The following is a 23981-nucleotide window of genomic DNA, read 5'->3' on the forward strand; positions in this document are numbered from 1 at the left end:
TCTGACTTTCAAATTACTGCTGCAAAACAGAGAGGCACTAAAATAGCTTCCTGCTACACAGAGTACCAAAAATAACCTGGCAGTTTGAAATGTTGCATCATTTTATTTTAAAGCAAAGGGGAAATGAATAAGCTGCTGAAATAGAAAATTCAGCCTTACTTTCAGTTTAAACTTGTATTGTTTTATCAAGTAAATATGTGTCAGAAAATAACGCCTAAAAAAAAACATTTTACCCTTTCTTTTTAAAAGAGTTTAAATGTTAGTCTCACACATGCTACAGTGCCTGTTTCATGCCCCAGTGTAACCCATACAACAGGATTATCTATGTCCCAATAAAAAAGCAGTTTCTTTTAATTTGTTAAGTGCATGGAAGAAAAAAACACTTACCTGCTCCGCTGTCCGGTATGTAGACAGTTACAAGGTATGAGATGACACAGTTATTCACAGAGACCTTTGAAAAAGAATGCACAGAGTAGCCAACTCTGGCTTTCTAAACTAGGGCAGCAATTGTTAGGAAAACGCAGTAAGTACTTCTTTACAAGTTCCTAACTGCTTTAAAGCTACAACTACCCGACTGCAAGGAATAACATGGAATATGGCTATACCCTAAAACTTGCTTGTAGATTAAATTTTAAAAAAATTCTTCAGACACCTAAACTTCACCTCCTCCATGCACCGCAGGCAAAGAGAATTACTGGGGGTTGTGGGTAAGAGAGTGATACTTAACAGTTTAACTGTGGTGCTTTTTGCCTCCTCTTGCTGGCCTGGACTGATATTTCCAACAGTAATTACTCAAGCCGTGGACTCACCATATCTTAGGAAACAAACAGCTGTTTTTTGCTGTTTTTATGCTTTAATAAAGTATAATGAAACATTGGTGATGTGGACACTCTGTTAGGAATCTCTTCTATTGGGGAGTAGGCAGCCCCCTTGTCTATATGTGCACCGTTTCCTTGTATGTGCTGTATCTTTTTGAACTGTTAATAAAACAATGTGGGTTATGCAAAGCTGGAGAATGGATAATAAAGGAGTTATCTATAATATTTAAACAATTAAAACAATCAAGTAAACAGTCCCTTTAAGCAACTAGAAAGCTTTGCAAAACTGCCTTTGCCGTCAGTCAACAGCCTCCTGTTTTGCAGTGTTCTGGCTACGCACCTGCTCAGTAAAGGGGTTTTGGTTATTAATTAACCAAATATAAAAAGGTAGATGCCCCTAGGGTTCGGTGCTTTGACATTGTTAGTGTGTTTGAATATCATTACTGTCTTGTCCTGTATCTGTTCTATTTAAGGATATTTTGAAACAATTTTCAATTTTGTTCATAACCTTGGTACTTTCTACCTTTGACTTTCTTCTTCCTCAGGTCCTATACTACCTCACCTCAATTCTATATGTTCTGCCTGTACTTCTATGGTTTCTTGAAGCTACCATACTTCAGGTTCTCCAATGTGGGCTGAGTTCTACCAAGACATGGGAAATCATCCTATTTCAGTCATGGGCCCGCCGCCCTGCGGTGCTTCTCTCACTACTGCATTCCTGGAAAGCCTTCCCAAGCATCTGTACATGCCCATGCTAACGAATGGGATTCTTTACTGTAAAGACATGAATAATCATCCTCTCCCAGTGCTGTGTTCACTGTCCAGCCCAGTTAAGTTCCTGTCACCTTTGTTTTCCTTTACTACAGTTTGTCAAGTACTTGTAAGTACCTGTGTACTAATTTACTCTAGCGAAGACCTCTGTCAAGTCCAGATAGGCTTCACATCTAACCCAGTTGTTAGTCCATTATCCATCCACTATGTTTTTCTGTACTGCTGTGTTCCTGTCAAGCTTTTGCAAGTCCTGCTCCACTGTTGTAATTGTCTATGACAATTGCTAGAATAATCTTATACATCAGTGTGGGACTCTATCCAGCCCAGTTATGGGACAATAACAATCCAATAATTGTGTACACTTTCAAAACTAAGCACTGAGCTGGTTACCAATTTAGACAAGGAAATGTCAAAATCAAATTTCTAAAATTGCAAAACAAGAAAAAACAGAATTTATGTTTACCTGATAAATTACTTTCTCCAACGGTGTGTCCGGTCCACGGCGTCATCCTTACTTGTGGGATATTCTCTTCCCCAACAGGAAATGGCAAAGAGCCCAGCAAAGCTGGTCACATGATCCCTCCTAGGCTCCGCCTACCCCAGTCATTCGACCGACGTTAAGGAGGAATATTTGCATAGGAGAAACCATATGGTACCGTGGTGACTGTAGTTAAAGAAAATAAATTATCAGACCTGATTAAAAAAAAAAAACCAGGGCGGGCCGTGGACCGGACACACCGTTGGAGAAAGTAATTTATCAGGTAAACATAAATTCTGTTTTCTCCAACATAGGTGTGTCCGGTCCACGGCGTCATCCTTACTTGTGGGAACCAATACCAAAGCTTTAGGACACGGATGAAGGGAGGGAGCAAATCAGGTCACCTAAATGGAAGGCACCACGGCTTGCAAAACCTTTCACCCAAAAATAGCCTCAGAAGAAGCAAAAGTATCAAACTTGTAAAATTTGGTAAAAGTGTGCAGTGAAGACCAAGTCGCTGCCCTACATATCTGATCAACAGAAGCCTCGTTCTTGAAGGCCCATGTGGAAGCCACAGCCCTAGTGGAATGAGCCGTGATTCTTTCGGGAGGCTGCCGTCCGGCAGTCTCGTAAGCCAATCTGATGATGCTTTTAATCCAAAAAGAGAGAGAGGTAGAAGTTGCTTTTTGACCTCTCCTTTTACCGGAATAAACAACAAACAAGGAAGATGTTTGCCTAAAATCCTTTGTAGCATCTAAATAGAATTTTAGAGCGCGAACAACATCCAAATTGTGCAACAAACGTTCCTTCTTTGAAACTGGTTTCGGACACAGAGAAGGTACGATAATCTCCTGGTTAATGTTTTTGTTAGAAACAACTTTTGGAAGAAAACCAGGTTTAGTACGTAAAACCACCTTATCTGCATGGAACACCAGATAAGGAGAACACTGCAGAGCAGATAATTCTGAAACTCTTCTAGCAGAAGAAATTGCAACTAAAAACAAAACTTTCCAAGATAATAACTTAATATCAACGGAATGTAAGGGTTCAAACGGAACCCCCTGAAGAACTGAAAGAACTAAGTTGAGACTCCAAGGAGGAGTCAAAGGTTTGTAAACAGGCTTAATTCTAACCAGAGCCTGAACAAAGGCTTGAACATCTGGCACAGCTGCCAGCTTTTTGTGAAGTAACACAGACAAGGCAGAAATCTGTCCCTTCAGGGAACTAGCAGATAATCCTTTTTCCAATCCTTCTTGAAGGAAGGATAGAATCTTAGGAATCTTAACCTTGTCCCAAGGGAATCCTTTAGATTCACACCAACAGATATATTTTTTCCAAATTTTGTGGTAAATCTTTATAGTTACAGGCTTTCTGGCCTGAACAAGAGTATCGATAACAGAATCTGAGAACCCTCGCTTCGATAAGATCAAGCGTTCAATCTCCAAGCAGTCAGCTGGAGTGAAACCAGATTCGGATGTTCGAACGGACCCTGAACAAGAAGGTCTCGTCTCAAAGGTAGCTTCCAAGGTGGAGCCGATGACATATTCACCAGATCTGCATACCAAGTCCTGCGTGGCCACGCAGGAGCTATCAAGATCACCGACGCCCTCTCCTGATTGATCCTGGCTACCAGCCTGGGGATGAGAGGAAACGGCGGGAACACATAAGCTAGTTTGAAGGTCCAAGGTGCTACTAGTGCATCCACTAGAGCCGCCTTGGGATCCCTGGATCTGGACCCGTAGCAAGGAACTTTGAAGTTCTGACGAGAGGCCATCAGATCCATGTCTGGAATGCCCCACAGCTGAGTGACTTGGGCAAAGATTTCCGGATGGAGTTCCCACTCCCCCGGATGCAATGTCTGACGACTCAGAAAATCCGCTTCCCAATTTTCCACTCCTGGGATGTGGATAGCAGACAGGTGGCAGGAGTGAGACTCCGCCCACAGAATGATTTTGGTCACTTCTTCCATCGCTAGGGAACTCCTTGTTCCCCCCTGATGGTTGATGTACGCAACAGTTGTCATGTTGTCTGATTGAAACCGTATGAACTTGGCCCTCGCTAGCTGAGGCCAAGCCTTGAGAGCATTGAATATAGCTCTCAGTTCCAGAATATTTATCGGTAGAAGAGATTCTTCCCGAGACCAAAGACCCTGAGCTTTCAGGGATCCCCAGACCGCGCCCCAGCCCATCAGACTGGCGTCGGTCGTGACGATGACCCACTCCGGTCTGCGGAATGTCATCCCTTGTGACAGGTTGTCCAGGGACAGCCACCAACGGAGTGAGTCTCTGGTCCTCTGATTTACTTGTATCTTCGGAGACAAGTCTGTATAGTCCCCATTCCACTGACTGAGCATGCACAGTTGTAATGGTCTTAGATGAATGCGCGCAAAAGGAACTATGTCCATTGCCGCTACCATCAAACCGATCACTTCCATGCACTGCGCTATGGAAGGAAGAGGAACGGAATGAAGTATCCGACAAGAGTCTAGAAGTTTTGTTTTTCTGGCCTCTGTCAGAAAAATCCTCATTTCTAAGGAGTCTATTATTGTTCCCAAGAAGGGAACCCTTGTTGACGGAGATAGAGAACTCTTTTCCACGTTCACTTTCCATCCGTGAGATCTGAGAAAGGCCAGGACAATGTCCGTGTGAGCCTTTGCTTGAGGAAGGGACGACGCTTGAATCAGAATGTCGTCCAAGTAAGGTACTACAGCAATGCCCCTTGGTCTTAGCACAGCTAGAAGGGACCCTAGTACCTTTGTGAAAATCCTTGGAGCAGTGGCTAATCCGAAAGGAAGCGCCACGAACTGGTAATGCTTGTCCAGGAATGCGAACCTTAGGAACCGATGATGTTCCTTGTGGATAGGAATATGTAGATACGCATCCTTTAAATCCACTGTGGTCATGAATTGACCTTCCTGGATGGAAGGAAGAATAGTTCGAATGGTTTCCATTTTGAACGATGGAACCTTGAGAAACTTGTTTAAGATCTTGAGATCTAAGATTGGTCTGAACGTTCCCTCTTTTTTGGGAACTATGAACAGATTGGAGTAGAACCCCATCCCTTGTTCTCTTAATGGAACAGGATGAATCACTCCCATTTTTAACAGGTCTTCTACACAATGTAAGAATGCCTGTCTTTTTATGTGGTCTGAAGACAACTGAGACCTGTGGAACCTCCCCCTTGGGGGAAGCCCCTTGAATTCCAGAAGATAACCTTGGGAGACTATTTCTAGCGCCCAAGGATCCAGAACATCTCTTGCCCAAGCCTGAGCGAAGAGAGAGAGTCTGCCCCCCACCAGATCCAGTCCCGGATCGGGGGCCAACATTTCATGCTGTCTTGGTAGCAGTGGCAGGTTTCTTGGCCTGCTTTCCCTTGTTCCAGCCTTGCATTGGTCTCCAAGCTGGCTTGGCTTGAGAAGTATTACCCTCTTGCTTAGAGGACGTAGCACTTTGGGCTGGTCCATTTCTACGAAAGGGACGAAAATTAGGTTTATTTTTTGCCTTGAAAGGCCGATCCTGAGGAAGGGCGTGGCCCTTACCCCCAGTGATATCAGAGATAATCTCTTTCAAGTCAGGGCCAAACAGCGTTTTCCCCTTGAAAGGAATGTTAAGTAGCTTGTTCTTGGAAGACGCATCAGCTGACCAAGATTTCAACCAAAGCGCTCTGCGCGCCACAATAGCAAACCCAGAATTCTTAGCCGCTAACCTAGCCAATTGCAAAGTGGCGTCTAGGGTGAAAGAATTAGCCAATTTGAGAGCATTGATTCTGTCCATAATCTCCTCATAAGGAGGAGAATCACTATCGACCGCCTTTATCAGCTCATCGAACCAGAAACATGCGGCTGTAGCTACAGGGACAATGCATGAAATTGGTTGTAGAAGGTAACCCTGCTGAACAAACATCTTTTTAAGTAAACCTTCTAATTTTTTATCCATAGGATCTTTGAAAGCACAACTATCCTCTATGGGTATAGTGGTGCGTTTGTTTAAAGTGGAAACCGCTCCCTCGACCTTGGGGACTGTCTGCCATAAGTCCTTTCTGGGGTCGACCATAGGAAACAATTTTTTAAATATGGGGGGAGGGACGAAAGGAATACCGGGCCCTTCCCATTCTTTATTAACAATGTCCGCCACCCGCTTGGGTATAGGAAAAGCTTCTGGGAGCCCCGGGACCTCTAGGAACTTGTCCATTTTACATAGTTTCTCTGGGATGACCAACTTGTCACAATCATCCAGAGTGGATAATACCTCCTTAAGCAGAATGCGGAGATGTTCCAACTTAAATTTAAACGTAATCACATCAGGTTCAGCTTGTTGAGAAATGTTCCCTGAATCAGTAATTTCTCCCTCAGACAAAACCTCCCTGGCCCCATCAGACTGGGTTAGGGGCCCTTCAGAACCATTATCATCAGCGTCGTCATGCTCTTCAGTATCTAAAACAGAGCAGTCGCGCTTACGCTGATAAGTGTTCATTTTGGCTAAAATGTTTTTGACAGAATTATCCATTACAGACGTTAATTGTTGCATAGTAAGGAGTATTGGCGCGCTAGATGTACTAGGGGCCTCCTGAGTGGGCAAGACTCGTGTAGACGAAGGAGGGAATGATGCAGTACCATGCTTACTCCCCTCACTTGAGGAATCATCTTGGGCATCATTGTCATTGTCACATAAATCACATTTATTTAAATGAATAGGAATTCTGGCTTCCCCACATTCAGAACACAGTCTATCTGGTAGTTCAGACATGTTAAACAGGCATAAACTTGATAACAAAGTACAAAAAACGTTTTAAAATAAAACCGTTACTGTCACTTTAAATTTTAAACTGAACACACTTTATTACTGCAATTGCGAAAAAACATGAAGGAATTGTTCAAAATTCACCAAATTTTCACCACAGTGTCTTAAAGCCTTAAAAGTATTGCACACCAAATTTGGAAGCTTTAACCCTTAAAATAACGGAACCGGAGCCGTTTTTAACTTTAACCCCTTTACAGTCCCTGGTATCTGCTTTGCTGAGACCCAACCAAGCCCAAAGGGGAATACGATACCAAATGACGCCTTCAGAAAGTCTTTTCTAAGTATCAGAGCTCCTCTCACATGCGACTGCATGTCATGCCTCTCAAAAACAAGTGCGCAACACCGGCGCGAAAATGAGGCTCTGCCTATGATTTGGGAAAGCCCCTAAAGAATAAGGTGTCTAAAACAGTGCCTGCCGATATTATTATATCAAAATACCCAGAATAAATGATTCCTCAAGGCTAAATATGTGTTAATAATGAATCGATTTAGCCCAGAAAAAGTCTACAGTCTTAATAAGCCCTTGTGAAGCCCTTATTTACGATCTTAATAAACATGGCTTACCGGATCCCATAGGGAAAATGACAGCTTCCAGCATTACATCGTCTTGTTAGAATGTGTCATACCTCAAGCAGCAAGAGACTGCTCACTGTTCCCCCAACTGAAGTTAATTGCTCTCAACAGTCCTGTGTGGAACAGCCATGGATTTTAGTGACGGTTGCTAAAATCATTTTCCTCATACAAACAGAAATCTTCATCTCTTTTCTGTTTCTGAGTAAATAGTACATACCAGCACTATTTCAAAATAACAAACTCTTGATTGAATAATAAAAACTACAGTTAAACACTAAAAAACTCTAAGCCATCTCCGTGGAGATGTTGCCTGTACAACGGCAAAGAGAATGACTGGGGTAGGCGGAGCCTAGGAGGGATCATGTGACCAGCTTTGCTGGGCTCTTTGCCATTTCCTGTTGGGGAAGAGAATATCCCACAAGTAAGGATGACGCCGTGGACCGGACACACCTATGTTGGAGAAAAAACGTACGCAGTATGTAAAGAATTTTAAAATATGCTTTTCTAACTACAGGTCTAGTTATTTTTTTAATTGGCATGGGTAGCTGTTCCATTTACCTATGTATATGAATGTCCTGGAAGGAGACTTATTACTGTCTAAATCCTAACACAATCTAAACTTTATATATAGTTTCTGATGGTACTATGTATACAAAAGTATTAGAAATGATATAAAACTACCTTTAGTTAGGCTGCACGTATAAGCTGTATTATGACATGTAAGCATTGCCTAAATAACATAAGATACTGTTTACACTTGGTTCCATCCCCTATACAAACTGATCCATTTTAAAGACAGAAATATGTCAAAATCCAAACCTGGTCCCAAGCAGTTTGGAAAAAGGGTTTGCTACCTGTATATATATATATATATATATATTATATAGATTGTATAGATTTGACTCTGATATAGTCTGAAGTTGAAACATTTTACATACCCTTCACCTCCAACTCTTGTTATCTTTAGTCGGAAATCCACTGAATTCATGTTAGGAGGTTTCCATTTCAAAATGTCATCACACCGACCAGGCTTGTATTTCTGAAAGAAAACAAGAGAGTCATTTGTACACAATATTAATCCCTGACACACTGGGAGACTAAGATACATCTAGCTGATAATTCTTTATTAAAAAAATATATAAAAAAGCTATGTACAACATGCAATGTTACCAAGGGTTACACAGAATAACTAGAGAGATAGAGAGAGAGTATTAATGCAAAACAAAGTATACTTGAGGTAGAAACACAGTTGCACAGGCTAGAGAATTGGGAAATAAGAACCATACCATAAATTTCCAGTCCAAATGCAAATTATTCGTACCAAAGAGTAAAAAAACCCCAAAAACAAACTATGGGCATTTATGTAGAGAATGTGATATGATACAGGGAGAAGCATTATAATTTATAGTTTAATTTAAATTATCTAAACTCATTTGTCTGCTTTCAGAAATGTGGGTTATTTACAGAGTCTGCATTAGCAAAGCTGTTAAACAGTTTTACATTTCGTGTCTTTAATGTATAATAGTGAAGTTGCACCAAAAAAGATACAGTGGGGGATTGGATTGTATAAAGTTCTGTCCAAATGGTCAACAAATCAGTTCTTGCAATTAAAATATATGAGTACATTTGGCAAACCACTGATCCATGGTAGTATGACCATGCCTTTAAACCCGTATATGGGTCTATGTCATTCTACCAAAAGCTAAATCAGCTCAGAAGAATGTCTAGCATTCTGTGTTAGGATAATAAATCCCTTATGGGTACACTGTTAATGCTGAGTGAGCGGGTTTAGTTTGCTCTCTCCAGTTATATATACTCCTGCATCCTATGCTCTCTATAGCAATACACATATTATGTCCCTCCTCTCACCTGCTGGTGGTCTTACTGCACTGCTTTTGTTTTCATATAATGTCATTACTGATACCAGATCTGTGACAGCATTATCTCTGCTCTGTCACAATGACTTCAGTAATTGTACACTTTCTTGCTGGGAGAGACGGTCTAAGCAAGCGTGCTGGCTTTACTTTCACTCCCATTTCTTCCATTGCAGTATATTTTTCTGCTTGCTAGAGTTTGTGTGCAGTATCTTTACAGCAGTATGAATGCAATGATTGTACTCTCTTCTTCTTTATTATGTGTGCAAGATCCCACTAGCCAGCTTCCTCTACTGCTGTGTTCATGCACTAAACCCTGGCTATCTTCTACTGCAGCCTTTGCTTTGTTATCTTGCGGTATCAAACTAATTATAAAACTAATACATAGGTAGATGTTAGCTACAAACAGCTCTCATCTGAGAACATTAGAGCATTCAGGAACCAAATTTAAAGGGCCACTAAACCCAAAATCTTTCTTTCATGATTCAGATAGAGAATACAAATTTAAACAACATTACAATTTACTTCTATTATTTATTTTGCTAATTTATTTAGATATCCTTAGTTGAAGAAAAAAGCAATGCACATGGTAAGCCAATCACACAAGGCTTCTATGTGCAGCAACCAATCAGCAGCTCCTGAGCATATCTAGATATGCTTTTCAGCAAAGAATATCAAGAAAATAAAACAAATTACATAATATAAGTAAATTAGAAAGATGTTTAAAATTGCATTTTCTTTCTAAATCATGAAAGAAAAAGTGTGGGTGTCATGTCCCTTTAAGTTATAGTGGTAAATAACAGAAGGATCCATTTTGTAATTACTGCATTACTTAGGCTGCATTAAAAGCCATGGCGAGTTGTCCAATTCCCTATTCCCTTATTATCGCTGCTGAATCTGTTGGAGCTCTACAAATAAATAATGATAATAATATTATTATAGCATGGTATTTACTTTTAGTATTAAATTTGCTTTGCTTTATTGGTATCATTTGTAGAAGAGAAAACCTAACTATGTTTACTCCTAAGCAAAGGACATCACAAGAATGAAGCAAATTTGTTAATAGAAACAAATTGGAGATATTAAAAAATTTTTTTATAAAAAAATAAAAAATGGAATGCTCTGTTTCAGCTATGAACTTAAATTTTGACTATTGCTTTAATTCTATTCTAGTAAATGCAAATTGATCCTTTAACGTTCGTCAATTTGTTGCTGTAAACACAGACATCATTTTTATACCGAATGCTACATATTAAATCATATTCATAAATGTCTCGAATAAAAATTTCACATGACATGGAAGATTACATATCTATGATTTAGAAAGAGGGTGCAATTAGAAATAAATGCATTATATGTATGTATGTATATATATATATATATATATATATATATATATATATATACACATATATATATACACACACACACCAGTGACGTGCAGTGACGTCAGAGGCTGGTGAGGCAGTGGCTAGGATACGCCTTCATTCTTTAGATATCCTTTGTTGAAGAAATAGCAATGCACATGGGTGAGCCAATCACATGTGGTATCTATGTGCAGCCACCAATCAGCAGCTACTGAGCAAATTTAGATATGATTTTCAACAAAGGATATCAAAAGAATGAAATAAATTAGATATTAGATGTAAATTGGAAAGTTATTTAAATTTGCATATGGGATTGATATGGGTTTCATGTCCCTTTAAATGGTGTCTTGGAAAACTGGTCAACTTAGTAAACATCTGATTTTAGTCTTAAAGGATTGTAACAGAAACTCTTGCCAGATAACACAAGGCTTGCTCTGATTATGAGATCTAGAAATCCATGCCCATTAAAAACAGAATTTATGTTTACCTGATAAATTACTTTCTCCAACGGTGTGTCCGGTCCACGGCGTCATCCTTACTTGAGGGATATTCTCTTCCCCAACAGGAAATGGCAAAGAGCCCAGCAAAGCTGGTCACATGATCCCTCCTAGGCTCCGCCTTCCCCAGTCATTCGACCGACGTAAAGGAGGAATATTTGCATAGGAGAAATCATATGATACCGTGGTGACTGTAGTTAAAGAAAATAAATTATCAGACCTGATTAAAAAACCAGGGCGGGGGGGCGGAGCTGGCCGCTGCTAAGATGGCAGCATAACTCCATAGCTCCGTAAACCAGCAAGCAAAAATGAGATAAAAAAGCATACAAGCCTGATTTTAATTATTGGGAACCAAGCCGTAGCACTTGCGGAACATAGAGCCTGCACAGAAGACTTTTCAAAAGAATGCGAACAGCGCATCCCTGCTATCCTAACGGGTACAGAAAGGCCGCCATTAACAGAAGCGCCAAGTAAGAAAGCTAGAAAGCAGCGCCAAGCTGTAACCGCAAACAAACCCCCTCTGTTGATATTGGGGGAACCGACATCGGAACCGGAGGCATCGGGCACTGTACTTTAGTGCCGGGAGAACAGGAACTTTGTCGAATAAAAAAAGAAAAAAAAAAGAAAAACAAAAACATATATAAAACAAAACGGATGCACAGCAACGACCGGAACAAGAAGTAAGAGCAATCAAAAGTCACGATAACAGATATCTAACATACCTGACCCGAACTTACACCAGGGTAATAGAGCTCTTATGGGAAGGGCAGGGCCTTAGAGCTGTGGCGTAGTAAGGATTAAGCAGCAATAGAGCGGAGAACACGCAAAGGAGATAACACAGCACAGACCACGCTAATAATAGAAACTGTAAAAATAAAGGCTAACCCTATCTCAGATAAGCACTTGCAGACAAAAATATAAATTGCAATTGATGCAAGAACAATCTTTAAGGAGATAAGCCCATAAGCTGATCACAATCAACTACAGGGGTATTCAACTACAATCAACTACAGGGGTATTGTTCGTGCAGACGTATGGTAAAGTTTTACCTCTGGAAATATAGATCTACCTTTTTATTCACATTAAACAGGGACACCTATACAGGCAAGGGTATTTGCTGCAGAACCTGTTGGGACAGGGCCCAAAATGACGTCCAAGAGATTGCTGAAGCCATTAAAGCCCTCAAAGCATACACACGGGAAGGGCCCCAGTGTGGAATCTTTTTTTAACCCTGCGAGCCAACACTCCACTTCAATGGAGCAAGAGCAACTAGAGGGGGCATCACCCGCCCTGCAATCGCCAATTAGGCCCCAGAAAACATCAGAAACCCTGACACAGATTCCTACATCAGTTCTGTCATCACTGGCTTCAAAGCAGGATATTGCAGAGATAGTAAGAACTTGTATGAGAGAGGAGATGGCAGAGCTAAAACAGGAGATACACACAATAGGGTTTAGAGTGGATACCCTTGAAGATTACACAAATAATATTCAAGACGAAGTAAATCAACTACAGGAAACATCATCCACACAGGCAGACCTAATAGAGGTTCTTCACGATAAAATTGAAGACCTCGAAAACCGAGGGCGCAGGAAAAATCTGCGCATAAGAGGAATCCCAGAGTCGGTATTGCCAAAGGATTTACCTACTTATCTCCCGGCACTATTTGCCCACCTGAGAGGTGAAACATCATCTAGAGAAATAAATTGGGACAGAGCGCACAGGGCCTTGAGACCCAAACCATCAGATAAAGCGCCGCCTAGAGACATAATAATAAAGTTTAAACAATTTATGGAGAAAGAAGAACTCCTCAATTTGTCCCGCAGAAACCAACCAGTCAAATTTAGGGGTAATGTACTCCAATTCTACACTGATCTTTCGCAAAGGACATTACAGAGAAGGAAGGAATTAGCACCCTTAACAGCCCTGCTGAGGAGCAAAAAGATATTATACAGATGGGGCTTCCCGTTCCACCTGTATGTTTTGCACGGGAACAGGAAGATTTCCTGTACCAAGACTTCAGAGATATCAGAATTTTGCACCGCCTTGGATCTCGACCCCCCTACCAGCTCAGAACTTGGAGAACCGCAGCCACTACCACAAAGGAAGAAACGTCCCAAAGATAGCAATAAGGGACATAAAGAGCCCTCTCTTGCTGAAAGCAGGTCTCCTAAACATCTCCAGCAACCACAGGCAAAAAGAACAACCACAACATTGAGAGCTTCCATCTCGGATGAGGAAAGTATGGACTGAGATACGTCTGGATGGGTAAAATATGAATATACACACAAACTGTAATTTTTAAGCTGAAAAAATTCTCAGACGCAGCTCTTAGCTGTACTGAGAAGGGACTGCGTAGCTGTATATAACAGTCTCAGGGATAAAAGTGGACAATGTGCCTTATACCAAAATTACACTATTGGTTCCATAAATGTAGAAATAATACTGTATGTTGTTAATAGTATGAGTTCATCGATGGTTAACACCTCTAAGTTTAATAACAGTTGAATATAAGATCGAATACTAGATATATAAGTAATACAATAGGCACTACATAGCATCTTTAAGTAAAGTGTAAATTGCATTTCATTTTGCTTTTGCAACAGACACAAGAAAAAAAGAAGCTACTGTTATTGTTTTGTTTGTTTTGAATTGTTTTTGTTTTGTTACTATATACTCTTTGTCTCTTTTCTTGTTTACTTTCCCTTTTTTTTTTTTTACTTATATTTTTTTTATCCTAAACCGTATATTGGCTGCTGCGCTACCAAAGGTAATTACAACATAGCAATAGACATTTGATATAAAACCGCTATACCCATCCAAAAACAGCCTACAGCTAAAAAAGATCAACATGAGTAAATCGATCACTATCATATCCCAAAATGCAAAGGGTCTAAACTCCCCACAGAAAAGATCGATAGCCTTACTAGACATGCATAAGAAAAAAGGGAATATAATATTCCTTCAAGAAACCCATTTTAAGAGAAGGAACGAGCCTAAATATTTCGGGACACGGTACACCCAACACTATCATAGCTCAGCAGATACTAAAAAATGTGGTGTTAGCATTCTAATACACAAAGACACAGCCTTCAAACACATACAGACTACGACAGACAAGGACGGCAGATTTCTTGGAGTGTTTGGGCTCCTTTATGGCAGCCCGGTAACTCTGATAAACATATATGTACCAAATGTAAGGCAACTCCCATTTCTTAAACAGACCTTTAATAAAATACTTGACTTCTCAAGAGGAGTAATATTTATAGGGGGTGACCTAAATATAACAATTGATCCGCACATGGACAGCTCAAATATCACAAAAAGAGCCCCATGCAATGTAGCCAAACATCTAGGGAAACTAATGAAAGATCACAATTTGTATGATATCTGGAGGTTTGTAAATCCCTCTAAGAGGGATTACACTTTTTTCTCATCACCTCATCACACTTATAGTCGTATTGACTACATTATGACTAACCAGCAGGGTTTGACGACTATATGCAACTCAAAGATTTCACATACAGTATGGTCGGACCACTCTGCAGTGATAACACAACTCAATTGGCCTAACACACCAACCCAACCCTTTATCTGGAAGCTAGAAGACTCTCTATTAAACATCCCCATGTATGCAGAAAAGCTAACTAGATCAATGAAAGAATATTTCACAATCAATACACAAGCAGATAGCAACCCATTCATGGTATGGGAGGCACACAAATGTTTCATGAGTGGTGAATTTATCAAATACAAGTCGCATATGAAACAAACATCTAGACAACACTATAAAGACCTAGCGGATACACTATCACAAACAGAATTTAAACATAAACAAGACCCACAAAATGAAGAAACACTGGGAGAACTACAAAAAGCCAGAGAAGCCCTTAGAGATCTGCTGACTAAAGAATATAACTTAATGACTTTAAAACTTAACCAGCGATACCATTACGAAAGCAATAGGAGTGGGAAATTATTAGCGAGAGCTTTAAAACTCAAAAAACTTAAAACATATATACATCAAATCAACACGCCTGATAAACAGATAATTAAAACCACACCAGGCATCTTATCCCAATTCGAAGCCTATTACACGAAATTATATAATATAGAGAAAGAAGAAACACATAACAATGTAATGCCTAGCATGGCCACCTATTTAGAAGAGTGCCAACTACCCCAACTATCAATAGAACAAACTGAAGATCTAGAAAAACCAATCACAGCAGGCGAGATAGCATTGGCCATTAAGAATCTAAATTCGGGAAAAAGCCCTGGCCCAGACAGGTATTCAGTGCAATACTATAAAAAATTCTCCCCTATCCTGCTACCACATCTGCAAAACATTTTTAATCAAATTACAACTGACACAACTTTCCCACCCACAATGCTGGAGGCACATATTACAGTGCTTCCTAAGCCTGGAAAACCAGCGATTACTCCCTCAAACTTTCGACCTATATCTTTGCTAAATGTTGATGTGAAGATATATGCGAAGGTATTAGCTACAAGACTTAACAGGTACCTCCCTGAACTGATACATTTAAACCAAGCCGGTTTTGTTCCGCGCCGTGAGGCGCGGGACAATACGGTTAAAACTATAGATCTTTTAGAATATGCACATAAGAAAAAAATACCTATGATATTTTTGGGTATTGACGCAGAAAAAGCCTTTGACAGGCTAAATTGGAGGTTTTTGCGACATACTCTTAATTAGATTTGGAATAGGACCACACATGTTGGATAAAATTTTTGCTCTATATAGCAATCCCTCAGCGAAGGTCAGATTAAATGACTCCCTCTCGAATAGCATCCACATTAAAAATGGAACCAGGCAGGGATGTCCTCTCTCGCCCCTACTATTTGTATTGGCCATGGAAGTCCTGGCCTCCAAAATACGCCACAACCCTGACATAGAAGGTATCAAAATCCAAGATACACCTTATAAATTATCGCTTTATGCAGACGATATTCTATTATCATTGACAAACCCTCTCCCATCCCTTAAAGCACTACATTCAGAATTTGATCTATATAGTGCCCACTCATATTTTAAAATTAACACAACTAAATCTGAGGTCCTGGGGGTGGCTGTAACAGATGCCTTACTACAACATATCAAAAAACATTTTCAATTCTCTATTCAGAAAGACTCCTTGACATATTTAGGTATACAAATCGCAAGAACTAAAGAAGAACTCTACACACTAAACTACATGAATTTACTGGCAAAACTACACACAGAGATTAGGGTGTGGAAAAATAAATTCCTCTCCTGGCTGGGTAGAATACATGCCTTTAAGATGTCTTTTCTACCACGTATATTATATATCTTTCAAACAGTACCGATCCCACTGTCACAGACATACTTGAATAGACTTCAAGCCAATGTAAATTCATTTATATGGCAGAACAAAATGCAGAGAGTCTCAAAGAAAACTTTATACAGGGATAGATGTAACGGAGGCCTGGGAGTACCTAACCTATTATATTATAAACAGGCGTCCATGTTAAATAGAATTATAGATTGGTGTAAGCACTCAGATAATAAAGAATGGGTAAGGTTGGAACACAACCTAACTAACACACCCAGTCTAGGTAGCCTTTGCTGGCTAGACAAGACACAGAGGAGACTCGGTGGCGAGCCACCGAACTTAGTAGTAGAAACATTTGACACATGGGACTCAATACTAAAAAATAACAAAGACATCTCATCGGTTCCGGCCCCTTTAACTCCTTTATTGATAAATTCAGAATCTCCATTAGGGTATAACAAGATAGGGGAAGAAACTACAAATATACACTGTTGTGTACCAATATACTCAAGCCTGGTAAACGGCAAATTACGAACTAGGGAAGACTTGATAGAGAAAAATATACTCAAAGAACAGAACTGGTACGAGTATATACAATTATTGCATAATATAAGTTACAATAAGAAAAAAGCAGACTTGCTTAGACCACTCTCCCCATTTGAGTTAATGTGCTACTCTTCGGGTACTTCGAAGAAAGGACTATCGCAATCATACAAACTACTTTTATCGACACATTCCAAACAATTACCCGCATATACCAAGACATGGGAGAGGGAAACACAGATGACCTTAACACCAAATGACTGGCAGACGGTATTTCAGCAAATGGGCAAAGCTCCATCCTCTATGAATGCCACAGAGACTAATATGAAATTACTTACCAGATGGTATTTAACCCCCAAAAGACTAGCCAGTATCTATCCAAACACAAGCAAGTTATGTTGGAGGGACTGTAAACAGGAGGGAAATCTGACCCATATTTGGTGGAATTGCCCTTTAATACAAACATATTGGACTGACATACATTTAGAAATAGGGAAGATAATAACAATTCAGCTGGAATATAATCCGATTGTTTTTCTACTAAACAAGTTACCTAAAATAAAATGCAAACTAAGAGCTACACTGCTTTACATTATGTTAAATTGCGCTAGACAATTAATACCTAGGCTTTGGAAGAGTATAAGGACGCCTAAAGTACAAGAATGGAGAGACCAGGTGACTAGAGTATTATCACTGGAAAAATATCACTATCAACAAACCAACCGTATTACTGACTATCACTCTATAGTTTTCCTTTGGGAGGAATATCTGGGAACACTTAAGAATACCCCTAGTGGTTTACTCAGAGAGGTAGGAATTCGGGAGGGAGGCAGGAACTAGATAGTAGAAAGTAGCGAAGCGGCCATTCACAATTGTCAAGATTAAATTGTTTATTTATGATCTATATGGTTATGTTATAAATGGGGGATAAATATAATTATACTTCAGTAATACAGATAGAACTTTGTTACTGTTCATAGTATTTCACATATTGCTGTTTTGATCCCTTCGTCATTTCTTGTAAACTGTATGTTTTGAAAATCTAATAAAAAAATTAAAAAAAAAACAAAAAAAAAAAAAAAAACACCAGGGCGGGCCGCGGACCGGACACACCGTTGGAGAAAGTAATTTATCAGGTAAACATAAATTCTGTTTTCTCCAACATAGGTGTGTCCAGTCCACGGCGTCATCCTTACTTGTGGGAACCAATACCAAAGCTTTAGGACACGGATGATGGGAGGGAGCAAATCAGGTCACCTAGATGGAAGGCACCACGGCTTGCAAAACCTTTCTCCCAAAAATAGCCTCAGAAGAAGCAAAAGTATCAAATTTGTAAAATTTAGTAAAAGTGTGCAGTGAAGACCAAGTCGCTGCCTTACATATCTGATCAACAGAAGCCTCGTTCTTGAAGGCCCATGTGGAAGCCACGGCCCTAGTGGAATGAGCTGTGATTCTTTCAGGAGGCTGCCGTCCGGCAGTCTCATAAGCCAATCTGATGATGCTTTTAAGCCAAAAAGAGAGAGAGGTAGAAGTTGCTTTTTGACCTCTCCTTTTACCAGAATAAACAACAAACAAGGAAGATGTTTGTCTAAAATTCTATTTAGATGCTACAAAGGATTTCAGAGCACGAACTACATCCAAATTGTGCAACAAACGTTCCTTCTTTGAAACTGGATTCGGACACAAAGAAGGCACGACTAGCTCCTGGTTAATGTTTTTGTTAGAAACAACTTTCGGAAGAAAACCAGGTTTAGTACGCAAAACCACCTTATCTGCATGGAACACCAGATAAGGAGGAGAACACTGCAGAGCAGATAACTCTGAAACTCTTCTAGCAGAAGAAATTGCAACCAAAAACAAAACTTTCCAAGATAATAACTTAATATCTACGGAATGTAAGGGTTCAAACGGAACCCCCTGAAGAACTGAAAGAACTAAATTGAGACTCCAAGGAGGAGTCAAAGGTTTGTAAACAGGCTTGATTCTAACCAGAGCCTGAACAAAAGCTTGAACATCTGGCACAGCCGCCAGCTTTTTGTGAAGTAAAACAGATAAAGCAGAAATCTGTCCCTTCAAAGAACTTGCAGATAATCCTTTCTCCAAACCTTCTTGAAGAAAGGATAGAATCTTAGGAATTTTTATCTTGTTCCATGGGAATCCTTTAGATTCACACCAACAGATATATTTTTTCCATATTTTATGGTAGATTTTTCTAGTTACAGGCTTTCTGGCCTGAACAAGAGTATCAATGACAGAATCTGAAAACCCTCGCTTTGATAAAATCAAGCGTTCAATCTCCAAGCAGTTAGTTGGAGTGAGGCCAGATTCGGATGTTCGAACGGACCTTGAACAAGAAGGTCCTGTCTCAAAGGTAGCTTCCATGGTGGAGCCGATGACATATTCACCAGGTCTGCATACCAAGTCCTGCGTGGCCACGCAGGAGCTATCAAGATCACCGATGCCCTCTCCTGATTGATCCTGGCTACCAGCCTGGGGATGAGAGGAAACGGTGGGAATACATAAGCTAGGTTGAAGGTCCAAGGTGCTACTAGTGCATCTACTAGAGTCGCCTTGGGATCCCTGGATCTGGACCCGTAGCAAGGAACCTTGAAGTTCTGACGAGAGGCCATCAGATCCATGTCTGGAATGCCCCACAATTGAGTAATTTGGGCAAAGATTTCCGGATGGAGTTCCCACTCCCCCGGATGAAATGTCTGACGACTCAGAAAATCCGCTTCCCAATTTTCCACTCCTGGGATGTGGATTGCAGACAAGTGGCAGGAGTGAGTCTCCGCCCATTGAATGATTTTGGTCACTTCTTCCATCGCCAGGGAACTCCTTGTTCCCCCCTGATGGTTGATATACGCAACAGTCGTCATGTTGTCTGATTGAAACCGTATGAATTTGGCCTTTGCTAGCTGAGGCCAAGCCTTGAGAGCATTGAATATCGCTCTCAGTTCCAGAATATTTATCGGGAAAAGAGATTCTTCCCGAGACCAAAGACCCTGAGCTTTCAGGAGTTCCCAGACCGCGCCCCAGCCCACCAGACTGGCGTCGGTCGTGACAATGACCCACTCTGGTCTGCGGAAGCTCATCCCCTGTGACAGGTTGTCCAGGGTCAGCCACCAACGGAGTGAATCTCTGGTCCTCTGATCCACTTGTATCGTCGGAGACAAGTCTGTATAATCCCCATTCCACTGACTGAGCATGCACAGTTGTAATGGTCTCAGATGAATTCGCGCAAAAGGAACTATGTCCATTGCCGCGACCATCAAACCTATTACTTCCATGCACTGCGCTATGGAAGGAAGAGGAACAGAATGAAGAACTTGACAAGAGCTTAGAAGTTTTGATTTTCTGGCCTCTGTCAGAAAAATCCTCATTTCTAAGGAGTCTATTATTGTTCCCAAGAAGGGAACTCTTGTTGACGGAGATAGAGAACTTTTTTCTACGTTCACTTTCCACCCGTGAGATCTGAGAAAGGCCAGGACAATGTCCGTATGAGCCTTTGCTTGTGGTAGGGACGACGCTTGAATCAGTATGTCGTCCAAGTAAGGTACTACTGCAATGCCCCTTGGTCGTAGCACCGCTAGAAGGGACCCTAGTACCTTTGTGAAAATTCTTGGAGCAGTGGCTAATCCGAATGGAAGAGCCACAAACTGGTAATGCTTGTCCAGAAAGGCAAACCTTAGGAACCGATGATGTTCCTTGTGGATAGGAATATGTAGATACGCATCCTTTAAATCCACCGTGGTCATGAATTGACCTTCCTGGATGGAAGGAAGAATTGTCCGAATGGTTTCCATTTTGAACGATGGAACCTTGAGAAACTTGTTTAGGATCTTGAGATCTAAGATTGGTCTGAATGTTCCCTCTTTTTTGGGAACTATGAACAGATTGGAGTAGAATCCCATCCCTTGTTCTCCTAATGGAACAGGATGAATCACTCCCATTTTTAACAGGTCTTCTACACAATGTAAGAATGCCTGTCTTTTTATGTGGTCTGAAGACAATTGAGACCTGTGGAACCTCCCCCTTGGGGGAAGCTCCTTGAATTCCAGAAGATAACCTTGGGAGACTATTTCTAGCGCCCAAGGATCCAGAACATCTCTTGCCCAAGCCTGAGCGAAGAGAGAAAGTCTGCCCCCCACCAGATCCGGTCCCGGATCGGGGGCCAACATCTCATGCTGTCTTGGTAGCAGTGGCAGGTTTCTTGGCCTGCTTACCTTTGTTCCAGCCTTGCATTGGCCTCCAGGCTGGCTTGGTTTGAGAAGTATTACCCTCTTGCTTAGAGGATGTAGCACTTGGGGCTGGTCCGTTTCTGCGAAAGGGACGAAAATTTGGTTTATTTTTAGCCTTGAAAGACCTATCCTGAGGAAGGGCGTGGCCCTTACCCCCAGTGATATCAGAAATAATCTCTTTCAAGTCAGGGCCAAACAGCGTTTTCCCCTTGAAAGGTATGTTAAGCAATTTGTTCTTGGAAGACGCATCCGCTGACCAAGATTTTAGCCAAAGCGCTCTGCGCGCCACAATAGCAAACCCTGAATTTTTCGCCGCTAATCTAGCCAATTGCAAAGTGGCGTCTAAAGTAAAAGAGTTAGCCAATTTGAGAGCATGAATTCTGTCCATAATCTCCTCATAAGAAGAATCTTTATTGAGCGACTTTTCTAGTTCATCGAACCAGAAACACGCTGCTGTAGTGACAGGAACCATGCATGAAATTGGTTGTAGAAGGTAACCTTGCTGAACAAACATCTTTTTAAGCAAACCCTCTAATTTTTTATCCATAGGATCTTTGAAAGCACAACTATCTTCTATGGGTATAGTGGTGCGTTTGTTTAGAGTAGAAACCGCCCCCTCGACCTTGGGGACTGTCTGCCATAAGTCCTTTCTGGGGTCGACCATAGGAAACAATTTCTTAAATATAGGGGGAGGGACAAAAGGTATGCCGGGCCTTTCCCATTCTTTGTTTACAATGTCCGCCACCCGCTTGGGTATAGGAAAAGCTTCGGGGGGCCCCGGGACCTCTAGAAACTTGTCCATCTTACATAATTTCTCTGGAATGACCAAATTCTCACAATCATCCAGAGTAGATAACACCTCCTTAAGCAGAGCGCGGAGATGTTCCAATTTAAATTTGAATGTAATCACATCAGGTTCAGCTTGTTGAGAAATTTTCCCTGAATCTGAAATTTCTCCCTCAGACAAAACCTCCCTGGCCCCCTCAGACTGGTGTAGGGGCACTTCAGAACCAATATCATCAGCGTCCTCATGCTCTTCAGTATTTTCTAAAACAGAGCAGTCGCGCTTTCGCTGATAAGTGGGCATTTTGGCTAAAATGTTTTTGATAGAATTATCCATTACAGCCGTTAATTGTTGCATAGTAAGGAGTATTGGCGCACTAGATGTACTAGGGGACTCCTGTGTGGGCAAGACTGGCGTAGACGAAGGAGGGGATGATGCAGTACCATGCTTACTCCCCTCACTTGAGGAATCATCTTGGGCATCATTTTCTCTAAATTTTGTGTCACATAAATCACATCTATTTAAATGAGAAGGAACCTTGGCTTCCCCACATACAGAACATAGTCTATCTGATAGTTCAGACATGTTAAACAGGCATAAACTTGATAACAAAGTACAAAAAACGTTTTAAAATAAAACCGTTACTGTCACTTTAAATTTTAAACTGAACACACTTTATTACTGAAAATGTGAAAACGTATGAAGGAATTGTTCAAAATTCACCAAAATTTCACCACAGTGTCTTAAAGCCTTAAAAGTATTGCACACCAAGTTTGAAAGCTTTAACTCTTAAAATAACGGAACCGGAGCCGTTTTTATATTTAACCCCTATACAGTCCCTGGTATCTGCTTTGCTGAGACCCAACCAAGCCCAAAGGGGAATACGATACCAAATGACGCCTTCAGTAAGCTTTTTCTATGTATCTGAGCTCCTCACACATGCATCTGCATGTCTTGCTTCCCAAAAACAACTGCGCAATAGAGGCGCGAAAATGAGGCTCTGCCTATGATTAGAGAAGGCCCCCAGTGAAAAAGGTGTCTAATACAGTGCCTGCCGGTTATTTTACATAATTCCCAAGAATAAAATAACTCCTCAAAACTATGAAGTATTAAAAATGCTTATAAATCAATCGTTTTAGCCCAGAAAAATGTCTACCAGTCTTTAAAGCCCTTGTGAAGCCCTTTATTCTTATTTAATAAAAATGGCTTACCGGATCCCATAGGGAAAATGACAGCTTCCAGCTTTACCAAGTCTTGTTAGAAATGTGTCATACCTCAAGCAGCAAAAGTCTGCTCACTGTTTCCCCCAACTGAAGTTAATTCCTCTCAACAGTCCTGTGTGGAAACAGCCATCGATTTTAGTAACGGTTGCTAAAATCATTTTCCTCTTACAAACAGAAATCTTCATCTCTTTTCTGTTTCAGAGTAAATAGTACATACCAGCACTATTTTTAAAATAACAAACTCTTGATTGAAGAATAAAAACTACATTTAAACACCAAAAAACTCTAAGCCATCTCCGTGGAGATGTTGCCTGTACAACGGCAAAGAGAATGACTGGGGAAGGCGGAGCCTAGGAGGGATCATGTGACCAGCTTTGCTGGGCTCTTTGCCATTTCCTGTTGGGGAAGAGAATATCCCACAAGTAAGGATGACGCCGTGGACCGGACACACCTATGTTGGAGAAATATGTTTAAAACATACTTTTTACTTTAATGCTGCAAATGATGCTTATAGATTCTTTCATTATTCAGTAAATATAAAAATGTCTTGATCCAGTGGCGGCTGGTGAAATTTAAAGATGGTGGGGCGCTTGACCCCACCCCTTTAAATAAAGCCACACCATCAGGTGGCACTACCAATTCATTAATTAAATAAATAAAAGGTAGACAAACACAGAAAAGCATTCGGGGGAGAG

General features: G+C 40.8%; 1 protein-coding gene across 1 annotated transcript in view; it reads right to left on the minus strand.

Annotated features, from left to right (window-relative positions):
* Positions 1-23981, minus strand: part of RNGTT (RNA guanylyltransferase and 5'-phosphatase) — a 1295116-nt gene that overhangs the window by 355232 nt on the left and 915903 nt on the right. Inside the window, exon 13 of the mRNA XM_053710532.1 lies at positions 8378-8478. Coding sequence (XP_053566507.1) covers positions 8378-8478 — 101 coding nt within the window. The remainder of the gene's footprint in view (positions 1-8377; positions 8479-23981) is intronic.

This window comes from Bombina bombina, chromosome 4, assembly GCF_027579735.1.
Source record: "Bombina bombina isolate aBomBom1 chromosome 4, aBomBom1.pri, whole genome shotgun sequence".
Classification (NCBI taxonomy): Eukaryota; Metazoa; Chordata; class Amphibia; order Anura; family Bombinatoridae; genus Bombina; species Bombina bombina.